Source organism: Aspergillus lentulus (genome assembly GCF_001445615.1).
Source record: "Aspergillus lentulus DNA, contig: Alt01, strain: IFM 54703, whole genome shotgun sequence".
In the NCBI taxonomy this organism is placed as follows: Eukaryota; Fungi; Ascomycota; class Eurotiomycetes; order Eurotiales; family Aspergillaceae; genus Aspergillus; species Aspergillus lentulus.
Genome location: NW_028322123.1, coordinates 1,233,192 through 1,250,835, shown reverse-complemented (window position 1 = coordinate 1,250,835; position 17,644 = coordinate 1,233,192). Strand labels below are relative to the sequence as shown.

General features: G+C 50.2%; 5 protein-coding genes across 5 annotated transcripts; 2 read left to right on the top strand and 3 right to left on the bottom strand.

Annotated features, from left to right (window-relative positions):
- Positions 1 to 196: 196 nt before the first annotated feature.
- ALT_0376 (FAD synthase) lies at positions 197 to 1,168 on the bottom strand (the record flags this gene model as incomplete). The annotated part of the gene is made up of 1 exon (XM_033555084.2): positions 197 to 1,168. One exon carries the CDS (start codon positions 1,166 to 1,168, stop codon positions 197 to 199), a length of 972 nt encoding a protein of 323 aa, XP_033410975.2.
- Positions 1,169 to 1,864: 696 nt separating this feature from the next.
- On the bottom strand, positions 1,865 to 2,646 carry ALT_0375 (J domain-containing protein; the record flags this gene model as incomplete). The annotated part of the gene is made up of 3 exons (XM_033555085.1): positions 1,865 to 2,399; positions 2,482 to 2,525; positions 2,584 to 2,646. 3 exons carry the CDS (start codon positions 2,644 to 2,646, stop codon positions 1,865 to 1,867), a joined length of 642 nt encoding a protein of 213 aa, XP_033410976.1.
- A 243-nt stretch (positions 2,647 to 2,889) lies between these two features.
- Positions 2,890 to 5,319, top strand: dbp4 (RNA-dependent ATPase HCA4; the record flags this gene model as incomplete). Its single annotated transcript, XM_033555086.2, has 1 exon — positions 2,890 to 5,319. One exon carries the CDS (start codon positions 2,890 to 2,892, stop codon positions 5,317 to 5,319), a length of 2,430 nt encoding a protein of 809 aa, XP_033410977.2.
- Positions 5,320 to 6,211: 892 nt separating this feature from the next.
- On the top strand, positions 6,212 to 8,162 carry ALT_0373 (amino acid permease; the record flags this gene model as incomplete). Its single annotated transcript, XM_033555087.2, has 6 exons — positions 6,212 to 6,549; positions 6,602 to 6,803; positions 6,852 to 6,893; positions 6,951 to 7,099; positions 7,155 to 7,619; positions 7,688 to 8,162. 6 exons carry the CDS (start codon positions 6,212 to 6,214, stop codon positions 8,160 to 8,162), a joined length of 1,671 nt encoding a protein of 556 aa, XP_033410978.2.
- Positions 8,163 to 9,140: 978 nt separating this feature from the next.
- sclB (uncharacterized protein) lies at positions 9,141 to 10,867 on the bottom strand (the record flags this gene model as incomplete). Its single annotated transcript, XM_089598971.1, has 2 exons — positions 9,141 to 10,074; positions 10,239 to 10,867. The coding sequence occupies 2 exons, from the start codon at positions 10,865 to 10,867 to the stop codon at positions 9,141 to 9,143; spliced, it is 1,563 nt and encodes a 520-aa protein (XP_089456635.1).
- Between the last annotated feature and the right edge of the window lie 6,777 nt (positions 10,868 to 17,644).

Sequence of the window (17,644 nt, the reverse complement as noted above, 5' to 3'; positions counted from 1 at the left end):
GTATGCACAGTCTATAGATCTGCGACGAACATAAATCAAAAGTTCAACCGCTCAACGTCCGGGGTTTGGGGGGAAGGGAGTGGTAAGAAGAGGCTAGAGACGAAGATTGCGAAATAGGAAAAAGGGCTGTTGAGGTCTCACTATACACAACGGGCCCGGAATGGACTAAAGGTGGCGCCAGGCCGTCGAATTGCCGCTATTTGCTGCGTCCCAGCCTCTCCTCCTGGTCCGCGGTCAACTCGTAGGCTGGTCGGTAGTGCTGAGATTGTGTACCATCTGCAGCGCCTTGATCTGAATCGGCGCTGTGTTCCACACGCAACTTGGGATTCGGGTGGGTATCTGAAGTGCCTCCTAGGCTAGTGTAACCTTGATCATAGAGAGAGCAATACTTAAGCCCCAAGTGACGAATGAAAGCCCAGATTTCCGCGTAGTGCCAGTCAATGACAGGGTGAATGCGCATGAAATCAGGCCATCCGCTGTCGGTAGGATCGAAATGAGTCAGATTGGCACCGTGCGGGTCAGTGCGCCGGGTCCCGACGAAGATTGCCTTGATGGAGGGGTTGAGGGAGAGGTAGTGCTCGAAGCTCGACTTGAGGGTTGTGCGGGGCGGTTCGGTGGTGAATCTCACGATTGCGAGGTGGTAGGCGCGCGAGGACCACTGGACGAACTCCTCGACTGCAGGGAAAGAATCGGGTGGGAGGGCATAGATGGCGGGGATATAGGCGAGGCCGCCTTCCTCGGGGGTTGGATGCGGGTGGAGACTGGCGAGGAAGAGGATGAGCAGGACGAGACAGTCTTTGCCGCCGTTGTAGGAGAGGGAGAGTTCGGAGAGCTTGTAGCGGGATAGCGCTGTTGCGATGACGTCGAGGGAGATGCGGGTCTGTCGTTGCACGGCGGCGAGGAGGGAATCCGGGGGATGTGATTCTTGGAGGAAGGACTGGACGCGGTGGTGGAGGTCGGCGACGACGTCGGGGAGCGAGGGGGAGGGTTCGACTTTTGTTGCGGCGGTTGTCGAAGAGGGGAACGAAGGGATGTTATCCGTTTCTTTTGTTGTCGTGGCGGGGGAGTTGGGATAGTGTGGTGGAGGCTGTTGGCTGTTCACTGCGGCACCATTTGAAGTTGGGAGCGCTCGAGGTGGCTCGGAGGCAGATTCTCTCATATCTTGCATCCCAATTGCTGGATCCTGTGGCTGTTTTGACGTGGGAAATATACTCCGCGTACTTATAACGCTTGCAGCCTTGGTAGACGTTGTAGCGGGGGCGGAATGTGATGTCGCTGTATCTCTGACTTATCGGCAGAGCCAGTGGTGTTACGGACGAGAGATAGGATCATATAGCTTGTCGAGAGCAAATTGCAGAGAATACCGAAGTTTCCGTATACTAAGGTACCTCATGGGAGATTCTTGATACAAAAGGACAAATAAATGACAGCGGATCACAAAAGGCATTCCCGATGGTGGAGACAGGCTGGAGAATCTTCTGGTTTCCGAAATCACCTCGGAGAAGTCCAACCCCGCGCCCCGCGTCGCCATCACCGACTGCGGGCCGACTGTTTGACCAAGTGTTCAGGACACATGCTCGACTAAGATCAACCAGTCCTATAGATTATTATGTTCTAACGCTTATTGTGAATCGCATCCAGCGGATTGGCAAGTATGGACCGTGTGGAATGGCCCATATTTTGCAGAGAACTTCAGGAGGCTGCAACGGTCATCGGGTTAGATCTTGGATCATAAGTAAGAACCGCTAAGATACATAAGCACATATCTTGAAACATTGAGAAGATGAGAGAACAACTAGAATAGAGGCATCCCAAACGCCAGTTGACCACAGTCCGATCGATTCGGACATTGTATGCGAGATCATTAGCCCAGAACTTTCATCTTTTTCTTCTTCTTGTCACCATCGGTCCCCTTCTTTTGCCCCTTTTGGAATTCTCGCCAGCTTCCAATCCGCTCATCTCGCGTATTTTCCCAGGCTTGCTCCTGCTCCCGCTTCCGTTTCCTTGCCTCCAACTCTTCTTCCTCTTTGCGCTTCTCTCGTCCTTCCTCCTGCAGCTTGGCCTTAAGCTGTCTCCGTCTGCGCGCTTCCTCTTCTAGCAACACCTGAACGGTCTTCTGACGCCATTCTTTTTTGAATTCTTCCGTCTGCAATTCGGGGGAGTCTACTGTGTACTTATGTTCCCGGATCAAGAGCCGTCGCGCATCAGCGATACATTCATCCAGATACGCGCGGGCCTTCTCATCTAATAATGTCGTCTGAGCCTTCTTGAGCCGATCGAAGGCATCTGGGGCAGCAGGGTTTTTCGTCTTGTCAGGGTGAATGAGAAGGGACTTTTTGCGATACTGTAATTTGATGTCGGATTCGGGGACACCTGGCTGAAGATCTAGGACCGCATATCTTATAGGGAAATTGTCAGCTGGCAGACCATAAAATGCATAAAAGATGTCAATAAACCAACAGAGTAAAGAATAGTACTCACGCATCTAATTGAAAAGCCTTTCGAATGCGATCGATTTCCGCATCCTACATGGCAGCACGTGTCAGTCTGACGCCAATTGCAGCTAGGACAGCTCTCACATACCTTGATGAAATCCGACGCCTCCTTCTCCAGTGCGTCCAAAGCATCTTGCTCGTCGGATGACATTGTGAATTCAATCTTACAAATGCCAGAAGCTTCAGTTACTCTGTCTTTGCTGTATGATCAGGAACAGTCCCAGTAGTCTGAGAGCCCGTGATAAGCTGCCAATCTTATCTATGGCTGACTCAGCAGCGGAGGAAAAAAAGTTGCTTCACCGCCCGACGGCGGATTGCTTCATGGCCGACCCAAGATCACTGCCATCTGTATCAGTGAGGATAATACCCTTGATACAGGCTCACGCGGATTAACATGGCTCCTGCTGCTGGTCCTCGCACTGGTAAACATGCAAAGCCACCACGTTCAAAAACGTTGAAACGCAAGCGCGGGCAGGAAGAACTGTCGTCCCTCATCCAGCGGGTCGAAGATCTTGACCCCAAAGAGACCTTCAAATCCTTCTCCGATCTGCCTCTATCCGAACCGACCGCTTCAGGACTTGCGTCGTCGCACTACAAAACATTGACTGATATCCAATCCCGTGCGATAAGTCACGCGCTCAAGGGTCGAGATGTCCTGGGAGCCGCAAAGACGGGTAGCGGCAAGACGCTGGCTTTTCTCGTCCCCGTGCTCGAAAATCTCTACCGCAGGCAATGGGCTGAGCATGATGGGTTGGGCGCTTTGATTCTATCTCCAACTCGCGAGCTCGCCATTCAGATTTTCGAAGTTCTCCGAAAGATCGGTCGCTATCATACATTTTCGGCCGGTCTGGTCATTGGTGGGAAGAGTTTGAAGGAGGAGCAGGAGAGACTGGGACGGATGAATATTCTGGTGTGTACGCCTGGTCGTATGCTACAGCACCTGGATCAGACAGCACTGTTCGACACATATAATCTCCAGATGCTGGTCCTCGACGAAGCAGACCGTATCCTGGATTTGGGCTTCCAGCAGACTGTGGATGCCATTATCGGCCACCTTCCTAAAGAGCGCCAGACGTTGCTTTTCAGTGCAACTCAGACGAAAAAGGTTTCGGACCTTGCCCGGTTGAGTCTCCAGGATCCCGAGTACGTGGCTGTCCACGAGTCGGCGTCTTCAGCGACGCCATCTAAACTTCAGCAACATTACGTGATTACGCCGCTTCCGCAGAAGCTTGATGTCCTGTGGAGTTTTATCCGAAGCAATCTTAAGTCCAAGACCATGGTATTTTTGTCTTCGGGAAAACAAGTACGATTTGTATACGAATCCTTCCGACATTTACAGCCTGGTATCCCGTTGATGCATCTTCACGGCCGTCAGAAGCAGGGTGGACGATTGGACATTGTGACCAGATTCTCTCAATCGAAGCATTGCGTTCTCTTCTCTACCGATGTTGCTGCTCGTGGTCTGGACTTCCCAGCAGTCGACTGGGTCATCCAGCTTGACTGTCCGGAAGATGCGGACACTTATATCCACCGAGTGGGGCGTACTGCGCGGTACGAGCGGGACGGTCGTGCGGTTTTATTCTTGGATCCCAGTGAGGAGGAAGGCATGCTGAAGCGTCTGGAGCAGAAGAAAGTACCCATCGAGAAGATTAACATCAAGGCGAACAAACAACAGAGTATCAAGGATCAGCTACAGAACATGTGCTTCAAGGATCCCGAGCTCAAGTATCTGGGGCAGAAGGCGTTCATTTCTTATGTCAAATCTGTCTATATTCAGAAAGACAAGGAGATTTTCAAACTCAAGGAACTGAAGTTGGATGAGTTCGCGGCTAGCTTAGGTCTACCTGGTGCGCCTCGGATCAAATTCATCAAGGGAGACGATACGAAACAACGGAAGAACGCACCTCGAGCCGCAGCACACCTGTTGAGTGACGACGATGACTCGGACGAGGAGGACGGCGAGAAGAAGAGCAAGAAGAAGGAGGAACCACAGGTACGGACCAAATATGACCGGATGTTTGAGCGGCGGAACCAAGACGTGCTGGCGGAGCATTACTCGAAACTCATCAATGACGACGGCACAATGGTTGCACCCAACGCCGGTGCCGGGGCTGATGCGGACGAAGATGATGACTTCCTGTCCGTCAAACGCCGCTTCGACGCTGGTGATAAGGACCTGGGATCGTCAAGCGATGAGGACGATAAGGGTAAGAAGGGTGACAAAAAGGACGTCAAGGTGGTACATATTGACGGCAGTACACCCTTGGTCATTGATTCCAAGCGTCGCGAGAAGCTCCTCAAGTCGAAGAAGAAGTTACTCAAATTCAAGGGCAAGGGAACCAAACTGGTCTACGACGACGACGGAAACGCGCACGAGTTGTACGAGCTGGAAGACGAAGAGCAATTCAAGGCCCGCGGCGACGCCAAGGATCAACAGGCCAAGTTCTTGGCCGAGGAGGCGGAGCGCACACGTATGGCAGACATGGAGGACAAGGAGATCGCCAAACAGAAGCGGCGCGAGAAGAAGGAGAAACGCAAGGCCCGCGAGCGCGAGCTGCTTGCCGAAGCGGAAGAAGAAGAGAGACTGGTACAACTGCCTCCGTACGAAGGGGACCAAGACGTCGATGGAGGATTCTCCGCCTCCGAGGACGAAGCACCACGTCCCAGCAAGAAACCAAAGGTCAAGTTCACCGAGGCGAACGACAGAGAGGAAGCAGAGCCTTGGTACAAGAAGAGCAAGAAGTCCAGCGACAAAGCAGCCAACGCTCCTCAAATTCAAACCCTGGAGGATCTGGAATCGCTCGCCACTGGCTTGCTTGGTTAGCGGTCCTGTATCGACGATTTACGGATACATTCTCCTTTTTTTCTCTTATTGCACTTTTCTCTAGCGGAGTAATAAAAGCATTCTTTGATTCAAGGGGTGTTATATCAAGCTTTGTATATAGTGATAGCATAGACAATACTGTGAAAGAGCATTATTATACAAACAGCTCCCTCTATCTACAGATTCCGCAGCCAACTCGGGGCATATTCCTAGTACCCAACTGCCAAGACAAAGAATGAAGCTTTTCAGCCAAAGCGTGGCGTCGGCCGTGGAGCCATGGCCTGCAATTCCGTCTGGTCGAACCAATCGTCAATCCTCCTGGTCTTCTTCAGCCCACAGCCATGTGCGGATGGCCCTTCTGGATCAATCGAAGATGAAGAGATTCAGACCCTTCCGAGCCATCTCAGTACGTAATTTTTATCGATCACGCAATCGCCGCTAAACCTTCTCGAATGTAACGTCAAGACAGGGGTTTAGTTTTGCGTCAGGATGGTTGCAAATGGCATAATCAGCTTGAGAGGGAAGAATTTTCGTGAAGCGGACTGTCTCTCTTCGAACTAACTCCTACTCATCTGCTGTTGTGACGGGTGTTTGTCCTTGAAGTTGATCCTGAAGGAGTTGAAAATTGGATATCTCCGGTAGGGTCACGTGCTTATTACCGAATTGGGAAGTGAAGTATAGAACCAGTAGTCCAAGGTGAGTCGGAGCCTTTCGAGCGCAGTTTCATCGACAGCATACTAACGTGGCTGCTAGCCAAAAGCGATCTTGGCCAACTGTGACTGCTGCGGTGGGAGATATCCCCGAGCGAGATTCTCGAGCTTGGCAGTGGTCTGGTGAGGGGTTGAGGCGCTTCTTCGCAGAGTTGTCTTCTCTCTGCACGATCGAAGCAAAGATGATGACCCATGATATCGAAAAATATCCCCCTCATGCTCCCCAGGAGCCTCTGAGCGACAAGGCTGCAGGCGCTGAGCCTTTCGAACTCAACCAACATGTCAAAGCCGACAAGCTCGCCCGTAAGCTCTCCGCCCGACAGGTGCAGATGATCGCCATTGGCGGCACAATCGGGACGGGCCTGTTTCTGGGAACGGGAAAAGCTCTGGCGACGGGTGGTCCGGCGTCGATGCTTATATCGTATGCCATATGCGGTGGGATTGTGTTTGTCACGATGTTGAGTTTGGGTGAGATGGCGGCGTTTATTCCCATTGCGGGTTCGTTCTGTACTTTTGCAGGGTGAGTGGTTCGTTGATGGATAGGGTGAGGGTATCGCTGACAACTGCTGCAGTCGCTTCGTCGACGATGCTCTTGGGTTCGCTCTGACTTGGAATTACTGGTTTAATGATGCTGTCTCGACGGCGGCGGATGTCATTGCACTGCAACTATTGCTGCAGTATTGGACGGATAACTTCCCAGGCTGGGCGATCAGTTTGATCTTTCTGATTGTTGTTATTTTATTCAACGTGATGTCTGTGAGAGTCTACGGAGAGGTATGGTCATGGTGCGCTTTTAGCAAGGAATTTACTAACTCGCCGCAGGTTGAATACTGGCTCAGCTTACTGAAGGTCATCACGATTATAGTATGCTCGCATCCGCGCCACATTGTTAAATTTTCAGTTTGAGACTAACTATTTCAGATTTTCATCATTCTCGGGATTGCAGTCAACTGCGGGGGCAATAAGGAGCACAAATACATTGGTGACAAGTACTTCTATGTCGGCGATGCCCCCTTCGTGGGTGGAATCGGTGGATTCGCCTCCGTCTTCGTCACGGCATCGTTTGCTTAGTATGTTTTCCTTGATCTAATATAACAAAGGCAGAGCAGAGCTGACTTCATCCAGTGGCGGCACGGAATCCATCGCCATCACAGCGGGAGAAACCAAGGACCCAGCCAAAAACCTGCCCCGTGTTGTCCGCAATGTCTTCTGGCGGATCGTCCTCTTCTACATCATCTCCATCATTCTCATCGGTCTGAATGTGCCCTACAACTACCCCAACTTGTCGAAGAAAACCACCGCCACCAGCCCGTTCACCATCGTCTTTATGGAAGCCGGCAGCGCCATCGCAGGCAGCTTCATCAACGCCGTGCTAATGACCAGCGTCATCTCCGCCGCCAACCACGCCCTCTTCGCCGGGTCCCGGCTTCTCTACACCCTCGCGGTAGACGGCCACGCCCCCCGCTTCTTTGGCCACCTCAACCGCTTCCAGATCCCCTGGGTCGCCGTGCTCGCCACATCCCTCATCAGCGGCCTATGCTTCGGAGCCAGCTACATCGGAGCCGGCCAGCTCTGGACATGGTTGCAAAAGTAAGCCCCCCCCCTTATCACCCATCAACCATCTGCCAAAAAAACAAGTTCTCTAACAAAAGAACCAGCATCGTCGGCGTCTCCAACCAAATCTCCTGGGTCTGCATCGGCATCGCTTCCCTCCGCTTCCGCGCCGCCATCCGCCGCCAGAACCTCGAACACCTCCTCCCCTTCAAGAACTGGACATACCCCGTCGGCCCCATCGTCGCCGTCAGCCTGAACATCGTCCTGATCCTCGTGCAGGGCTGGTCCTGCTTCAGCCCGTCCTTCCAGGCCGTCGACTTTGTGTCGTTCTACATCGAGATCCCGGTCATGATTGTCATGTTTTTGGTCTGGAAGCTGGTTAAGCGGACGAGGTTCGTCCATCTCGATGAGATGGACTTGGTTACGGATCGGTATGACCTTAATGCGGAGCATGATGGAAGTAATGGCGATGGCGATAGCCCGTCCCGGGTTGGGAGGATTCTGCATATCAAACAGTTGCAGAGTGAAAAGGGCGTACTTGGGAAGCTTAAGCGAGTTGGGATGTGGTTGTTCTTATAGTATTGTGTTTCCAGTCCATTCCCGTTCTCATTCCTGTTTATATCTGTAATAGATGATGTGTATATACGTGACTTGAACTGAATGAGACACGAATGACACCACACGATACGAGTCATGACTCTGCTTACTTTGTTGCTGGTCAAGGATGGATAGATATGCGGGAAGACAACTTCAACTATTCCATCTCCGTATCACTGATCCAGATACTACCGTACAGTATAGATATAGAACGAATAAGACAAGTTCCACATCAAATCTCTATTCAACTGCCAAGTATCCCCAGCCATATAGTCACAAGCACTAGATATTAGGCCATCCGCCCAGCAGGATACCAGAGCCAGTCTGTTGTATGCATAGTCTATGAGACATATAGAATGCTGACAAAGGGAACCAGAAACCAGTAAAAAGGAAAATGAAAACGAAAATTATATATATGACCCGCTCCCCTCCTATGCATTATGCAGCAGTGTGGATGATCGAATACAGTTATGCGAATGGCATGACCCCGTGAAACTCCGAGAATACAAAGGAGACAAAACGCCAGATATGAACCTTGACCTTGATAAAACGGAAAGAATGGAAGACGAAGACGCAGATGAAGACGATCGTGGAATATGGAGCGGCCAGTGTATAGTGTAGACATGGCTGAGATATGGAGTAGTAGATGTAAAGATGCCACCACCGGGGTTGCTGGAGCGCATGAGAACACCAGGGATATCAAAAACAAAGGAAATAGTGAGTCGGCGGGTGGTGTAAGCTGCGCAAGGCAGCGATGAGAGGTGATCAAATCGTACAGCGAATTAAACTGAGAGTTGGAGACACACGCACAAAGGAAATGTAAGCATCAGGATCGTTCAGGTTTGTAGGACCTGCTACAAGAATTGACGTCTTGTAGCAGGTCTCCCGGACTTCCAGGCGGCCAAAATCGAAGAAAAAGAGCCAATTTGAACCCATATAAGTCCTGTCTACAGGAGACGATTAGTCGTTCACCATATCGTCCAGGGCCATCTTTCGCCTTTTTGCGGGCCTGGATTCGCCTGTTTCGGGGCCCCCAGCCGGTTGTTCGTCTCGAGGACGAGCTGGAGACGACTGCACTGAAAGATTTTGTGCTCCTTGTATAATTGAATTGGATTGTGGCGGCCCCAATTCTCCATGGCCGTGTTCGAGCGCGGCGTGACGCGTTTGCGCCGCAGGAGAGATTGGTTCCGTAAAACTGTGCGGCGACGAGCCGCCAGTCTGCTGCTGTGGTTGGGGCTGCATCAGCTCCTCACGGAGCCGAGGCGACCACACTGCCGGGTAAGGATCGCTCAACCGATGTGACTGTGGTGCGGGACGAGAGTGCGTCATCGCTGGAGGGAAAATGGGGGGCAATCGGACTGAAGATTCGGGGTATGCTTCGCGAGCGTCGCCCGGCGGCAACCGGTCCACCATTCTCGGGCTCACTGTGTATGGCGGCATGGCCACACCGAATGGTTGCTGATATTGCGGTGGAGATGTGGTAGGAGGTAGTCCCTGGTGATTATATGAAGAAAGAGCCCTTCCTGCGCCCATTGTCGCGCGACCGAGATTGAGCGCAGGACTGAAACCACTTGTGAGAGGCATAAAACCCGACTGTGTCGCGGCTGTCATCTGTGGTATGGAACCAGAAGAAGAAAATCGCCTATGTCCAAGGTTTGCCTGCATCGATATTGAGGGATCCACGACCTGGGGAAATACGGAAGTCGACCACCGGTGAGGGTGACCTGGCGGAGCCCTAAACCCGACTGTCCCCTGTGGCGTACCAGGCATCTGAAGATCTGTCACAGGTCGAATTTCGCGAGAGCCGGTGGACCTATGCGTATGGGTGCGCCTGGCTAGAGGGGTCTGCTGCTCTCCAGATGTCACCGCATTCTCTGCCTGTGATGTGTACGTCCTGAGAGACGCATCTTCAGCTTTCAGTGGTGGTCTTCCTCTTTTCTTATGCGTAACATCAACACAGGTAGCCTTTTATTTTTCACCAGTTTTCATCTTAGCAACGAACTGCATCTCAGGTGGACTAGAATAGATTGGCTTACCTCCTTTCCCGACAAGACGCACCTTCGACAAGGCCGGGCAGGATCGCACCCTAGATGCTTCTTCTTGCAATTAACACATGCTGATGCGACGTGAGCTTTAGTGCGCCTCGTCCCTTTCGGCAGCAGCGCTCTAGTAGTTGTGCCAGTCGGCGAGGTTCCGAAACTCGAGGATGGAAAGGTCGCCGAGGGCTTTTGTGCTGCTCGTTGTTCGGTGGTCCCCGGCGGTGCTTGCGAACCAGGGACAGTTTCATTGAAGATGAACGGTGGTCGTATCTCTTCTCTAGTGGTCTGAGCCACATATTGTTGGAATGCTGGAGTATGGCCTGTCGTGGGGCCTGAAGATCTCGACGCCAGAGCCGTGTCTGAGAAAGACGCCGTTGTCACCGCGGGCGCGGTCACTGGCACAGCCGTAACTGTTGGCAGTCCTGTTGTATGAGGGGGCTGTCTGACGTGTCGATGAGTCTCCAGCGGGTCTTCTGCCGGGACCGAGCTGGACATAGGGTGAACGGGTGGAAGATCCCGGGGATTGCACAGACGAGCATTTGTCGGTAGCGTGTAATTAAGAGCAAGCCGTTCGGAGGCTGAAGTAAACCTTGGATGTCCAAATTGTGTGCTGGTGAGGGCTGTAGGGGGAAGGACGAGTGATTGCATTTGGTAGGTTGAGGGTCCCTGATGCTGTAGAGGAACTACGACTGAAAGGGTCTCAAAGGAATAGAAAACAAGCTAGATCTGATGTTGAAATAGGCAGCATATCTGGCATGGAGAAAGGCTTTCGGGAGTTGCAGGGTCTATCCAATCGCAATAGTTCTTCTCAATCGCCGGTCGTCATCTGAGATTCTCACGCTTACAAGTCCAAGGACCGGAGGAGCTTATAATCAGTCAGTGCAATATCCGCGATTGGACAAGTCATAAACTAGGGTGTGTCGATCATTGAATCATGCCCACAACATGACAGCGGTCACCATAGATTCGGCGGTTCTCATGTAGGGTTGATTTATTGCAGTATGGGTAGGGCGATCAATGGGGCTAGGCAGGAGTATAGAGCGGGATATTTCAACGAAAGAAGGAAATAAGAATGGAAACGGCGCAAAAAGGGAAAGCAAATATGCCTTACCTCCGAGTCACGATGCATGCTGAAAATTTGGGCTCCAGACGTTATAGCTTTTGGGTGAACTTTGGAGACAGTCCACTCACTATCCGAAAGGGGGAAAAAGGGAAAAACGGTGAACTATACGGGGCAATGAGACGCACCACTTGGTTCTGCCAATTAATTTGAACAGTTGACGGAGTGAAAAGAACAAATAGAGAGTCAGAAGAGGCCTGAATATCGGTTTCCTTTTTCTTCTGGGGCCAGAAGTGGCATACAGCTCATCAACCGTCAAATGGAAGACTTGCTTCGAGCGAGGAGACAATAGTGATAGACCGATTGATGGAGTCTGAACGATCTAGTCTTTTCTTTTCTCGCAGGTTAGATTAGGCTTCTACCTTAAAACGGGAAAAGCTCTGATGCGCCATGCGACGTGAGGAAAGAGTGGGTTATAGTGGTGGCCAGTGCAACAGCGACTAGCAGCCGATAGCCTTGATCTCCATCACGGTAGATCTCAATGGAGTCAAAATGGAGGAGGGGGGAGTCTTCCTTTGGCGCTCCGGAGTCCGGACGACGGAAGGGTGTCACTGCTCACTCGGAATGGGAGAATTAGAGGGACAAATAGTAGACTGATAGTCAGGTTCCAATCCTCCGGGGATGGAGGGAGGGTTCCCCAGTCAAGGCCAATCAATAATAAGGCCTCAATCTTCAGTGATGAGCCTCGAACAGACTTGCAGTCACATTGTTGCTAGTAGTCCCTTTTGCATCTTGTGTCTTCTTTCTTTCTTTCTTTCTTTTTTTTTTCTTTTTCTTTTTGGTTTCTTGAATGCTTCCGACAATCTTTTTCTGATTTCCCTCGTTTCCCTCTTCCTCAAAAGAGACTTCCAGATGGACTTCGATAGGGAATAAGGGTGCCACTGCCAGTGACACAATCCCAAAAAGGTTAAACAACCTCTTGGGTCGATGTCGATGCTCCATAGCATGCAGTATCTAGGTAGGAAGCATCCTAGCAGGGTAGACCAGCTGCTCCTGTGGAGTGGGGCAAGAAATCCAGCTCTGCTTCCATTTTCCTTTTTTCCCCTTTCTTTTTTCTTTTTTCTCTTTTTTCTCCCTCTTCCCCTTTTGCTTTTGATGGAAGTGAAATCATGGGATGTTGCCGAATCAGGGAACTGGACGCAAGGCGAAAGGAAGCCAGCGACGGATCGACGTCCGCGCCCGCCCGCCTGCAGCTTTTTGCCAATAGTCCGCTCGGCAGGGAAAGAGCTGTGCATTTGTCATTATTCCTTAGCTCATTCCGACCCAGTTTGACATGCGCTAAAAACCGAATTGGGAGTTGGGGAATTGGGACTGAGAAAAGTGGGGGAGCGACTGGCAAGAAGGTTTCTGGAGAGTCGCCAGGATTTTTAGCTTGTCGGTCCAATCGTATGGGGGTATCAGCACAGAGCTGGTTGTCTGTGTACCCTCCACACATGAGACATGTACGATAGAAAGTTGAGAAGGATACACAGCACCGGCTGTTTTCCTTAAAAGCCCAAAAAAGAATTCACCGAATCCTGTTTCTGACCAATAGCACGGCGCCTGCGTCATATTTTCTCCTGCTCGAGTCGCTGGGGCGGTGTATGCATTACCTTTTAAGAGTCCTAGACCATAATAATACTGAGGATCCAGCAACTCGCGAGGAGCTGCTTATTTTTCCTAAATGATCATCAGTCCGGATGATATGACTTCACTTCTCTTCTCCTCTTAAGGGTTTTCTGTTTTCGATCTTTCCTTTTTCTCGTCCTTGTCATTGTTATTTTCACTGACAAATGCTGAACCCTTTCTTTTCCTAATTATCTGCCTTGAGTGGAAGCAATCTCTTTCTCCGTCATGATATGGAGATCTTCAGGAATGAATCCTGGTGGAATCTTGCCTCAAGCCCCAGCCCCGGAATGCAGATCGTCGTGGAACTCGTGTGGCTCCGAGGGCACGGGACAGCATGATGATTTGACAACTTGACACTTGACCAGACGGACCTTAGACTCCTAGACACTCGGCGCTCATTGAATTAATGAATCTTGTGTAAAGACAGTTCCGAGGAGTAGCTGTGGTAGCCAATGAGGTTTATCGTATAGTCAAAACCACTTGACCCCAGACGCCAATTCAAGCTTTCCAGCGAAGGAACCAAAGCTACAATTCTCCGTAATGGTTGGGTCCCAGCGGTTTGAGAGTAAGACCCACTGTCATAGCAATTCATTACGAAGTACATATCTCGTATGAAGATGTTCGATACTTCTTGGTGCTTCATCTTTGGCGCTCTAAGCTCATTCGGGTCGTGCTTTTCAATTGACGACTTAGAAGAATGCGCGCTGTCGTTTCCATGACGAAGCTCGTGGAGTATCTAACTTCTGCTCTTCGCATCACAGCGTGGACTGCGGAGTACTCAAAGAGAACTGAAGTCGCACACAGCACCTGCAGAGTGCATAATGCAGTGTGCACAGATTGGTTCGTCTGTTTTCATAGGTGGCCCCTCGGAGCTATTGGATCGACCGTCATTTTCCGGCGTAAGAGTAGGACCAGCTCTCTCATGAAGCAGGATCACCAACCTAATACGGCTCTTAGCACTAAGAAGCAAGCCAACCCGCTGAAAGCCAAAAGCGCATAACTTCTACGGCTCAAGGTTGGTCAGCATGGGACGATGGTCCCTGGTACATAGGATAATTGGTGATCGTAGACGGAGTAGTTGGGATACGAATGCTACATACGGAGTACGGAGTACTTGGTAGCAAGCTGTAGCTGCAGCCGCAACGTTCTATACGGCGTATTCGACAAGGATTCGATGGGTAATTTCATTCCAGTCGCCTTGGGTTCAAATGATATGCGTGAAGGTTGTCCATTACTGCCTGATTATGTCCGATAAGAACCGTTCGTTCGAGTCAGTACTTTCTCCAACTCTCCGGTAAGGTTAACGCTGAGCCCACTGAGCATGGTCATGCGGTAAAAATTAAGAATTCCGGGGCTTTTGACTTGTCGAACGACTCGGCGGCATTAAAAGTATGGAGTACGGAGTATATGCATTGAAAATCAAGCAGTTGGATCTTTGGGGATTATCCACTTCCGGTTGGTGCCGAGTGAAAGAGTGACCAAACTCCAAAGCTAAGGTAGCAGATACTCGGGCGAAGCGACGTCGGAGAAATTCTCGAGGCTTTGACTGTGGTTGTCAGTTCGTGGGGTGTCAGGTAACTTCTCTGCTTGCTATCAGATTCTTCGTTTGTCGCGCTTTGTGACATCCTTGCGCGTAAGGAATCAATTAGCAGAGACAAGCGGACGAGGGGACATGCCAATAAGATTGTACGCCAACACTTTCGTACATAACATGAGGCTAAATGCTCGGCGAGAACGATCGATCATATCAGTCGGAGCCGAGATCCAGCACGAAAGAGGCTGGTGACGGACCATGAACTCCAATTGTGCAACATGCCGCACGAGGTGCCAGCAGTAAGGGGTCCGGACGGTCATGGTCATCAGTCCCAGGCTCACAGTGTGACGGATACGTTGTGTGATACACTGATACGATGCTTTCAGGCTTTCAGTTTGGTTGTGGTTGGGGGACCAAGCGTCCAGTGATGAGACGCGGAGTCAGTCTCAGACTCTCATCAAATGTACTCCGTAAGCAGTTCATGCATGCCGGAGCGGGAGGCGCCAGCACGATCGGCTCGTTAGGCGCTCAGAAACGTCAATAGCTTCAGCCACAAACCACTAAAATCCATCCGCCTCGACGAGTAATAATACGTCGCGTAAGATCTTCATGAATTGTCGGGACATGCGCAACTCGCAAGATTCGATTGTTTACTGACGGGAGTCGGGCTTGAACTATCGACTTGAACTATCGACTTGAACTATCGAGCGCAAGTTTGCTTATGACACGTGACTTATGGCATCAATTCTAAAATCATGCCTGAGGCAACGATGACAGCCAGTAAGAAAGCAATAATCTTAGAGTGACCTGGTATCATCGTTATTGGAATTTCTAGAGGAATCTCTCGAGTTTGAACTGACGAGGCTCGCAATCTCCTTTGGTGGAGCTTTGCGTCTTACGCGGATGGGGTTTTAGCGGACCTCGTGAGCAGAGCTACCTGCTCTTTTGGGAAACACGCAGGACTCACTAATAGGGCAACGATTGACACCGGGATTTGTCACGCTGCTATTCCTCTGCGTAGTACGGAATGATCGTAGTACTGAATCGACGACATCCTGCTCTATTACTCTTTATTAGCAATTTCTGCAGGTTGATCGACGTGATTTCGTATACAACAGCGTACGGCTCACGCGAAGGAATGACCCTTCTTTATCCAATTGGCATCCTGACAACCTTACTCCGTGCTGTCTGTATGGCTCAAACTGCTGCTCTACAGTATCGAATGAGCTGCGAGAGCATGCATCTCACCGTTGCAAAACCACAACAGCTCGCTACACGAGAGTGCAAAATATTCCGAGAAAGCCCAATCAGACCCGACTAGTTGCCACGTTCGATCGAGAGTTATTCCCCGAATCAGAAAAATTCGCTAATCATTGACCAGATTCCTCACCGTGGAACATGTGAAGTAGGTCGAATATAATCAGTAAATTCCTATCTTTGATCAAGAGAAATCAGTTGCCTTCTAGGCTGATAAGTCATTATCTATCAGTAGCGCGCATAACAGCTGCCATTCATCCCATTTCGCTGAATAGTGAGTTGCAAATGTACACGATGTCGTCGAGTCTATTAGCCTACTTTCTCTTTCTTTACTCTCACCGAATTGTGCGTCCAAGACTGGAGTCTCTACCTGTTTCTAATAGGCAAGAACGACATCTTTGGGGCAGTAATTATGCAGTGATGAGAGGCCAAAGCCATCCCCAAAAGACCGATATTACGTCTGCTCCCAGAAAAAGGACCAATGGTCTCAGACTCGCTTTCCTTCTTTGTTGCGCTGTGTGATCTGATCAAATGCCCATGATGACGGTGATAGGAGGAGCAGGTATGTTGTAATAACATCACCACTTTTCTCCTTTTGCATAAAGCCACTGAACTTTGTGGACGCTTTCACATTGCCGGTATTCCACTTACTGCCATATAATTGGTGAGTAGTTTGAAACTTGTGCGACCATTTGCTGTTACGACGCCCCTCATGATATCCCCTCAGTGCATCAGTTGGGGAGATTGACAACCGAACGTTTGAAAGAGTGGTCTGACGATCCAATTGATGTGCAGGGTTCCGTTATCAAGCAACCAGTACAGAGTAAACTCCGAACAGTTCGATCCGAGAGCGATCGCCATGCCTTCAAAGTTGGCCCTTGCCAATCTTGTGGTAGCAATGGACACTTAGCCTCGATGCAGGTTCAGTAACTTGACCTTCGAAAAGATACACCACACAAGTATCGGGACGAGAAGCCCCCTTTCCCCTTCCGGGAATTGCACATAGATCGCCTAATCTGCTCTCAATTGGCGAAATGATAAGTCACCGGCATAAAGTATGCATCATACTCGAATTCGCAGTCGGAAAGCCCTGGGTCAAGCCAGTCGAGCTGGCTAATGTCGGTGAGACTGCTCAGTGGCGGTTTGCTGCAGCTATGATCTAGCTGGATAAATAATCATCCATTGTTGGCATTTATTAGTCTAATGTATTAACGTCATCTACATACAGATCGACAGTCCCATCATTTTGGGTCAACGCTCGACTAGCCAGTTATTCTGTTTGGCCTTTCAGCAACCATAATGAATCAGCTCCAGATTCAACGTGGTAGCAGTGCACGCTCATCAAATATCCACGTATCAGACATAAACGCATTGATTCATGTGCCTAATGTATGTTCTCTCGCAGTATCTCCTGCGTCGCCCTACGACTGTTCTGTCTGCGGAAGTCAAGTCTGAATTCAAAAGCCTGGCTATCTGAAATATGATGCAAAAAATCACACTTGTGAATACATTGATAGCCACAAGGCCAATGGACCGACAGTACTCGGTATTATCGAATCGAAGCATGAATAAGAGATAGTCAAATTCAGACCGGTGCCATTTTATGCAGAAGCACCCAAAATCCTTGCTGTTGATCTTGATCTACGCAAACCAGACAATACCATTCACCCACCTTACTCATGAGCTCTCGGATGAATATTCTTGAGAGCGTCGTACCTACCCAAATAGTCATTGCGTGTAGAGAAGTCCTGTATGAGGTACGGCTATGTCCATATTTATTGGTTTGAAAAGACGAATTATTTTCCCACAAAAGAAAACAAAAGAATGGAGAAAGCCAAGGACGCAAGGACGCATCCCCTGCTCAAAGACGATCTATCATACCTGAATCCCAATACCGACGGAGAAT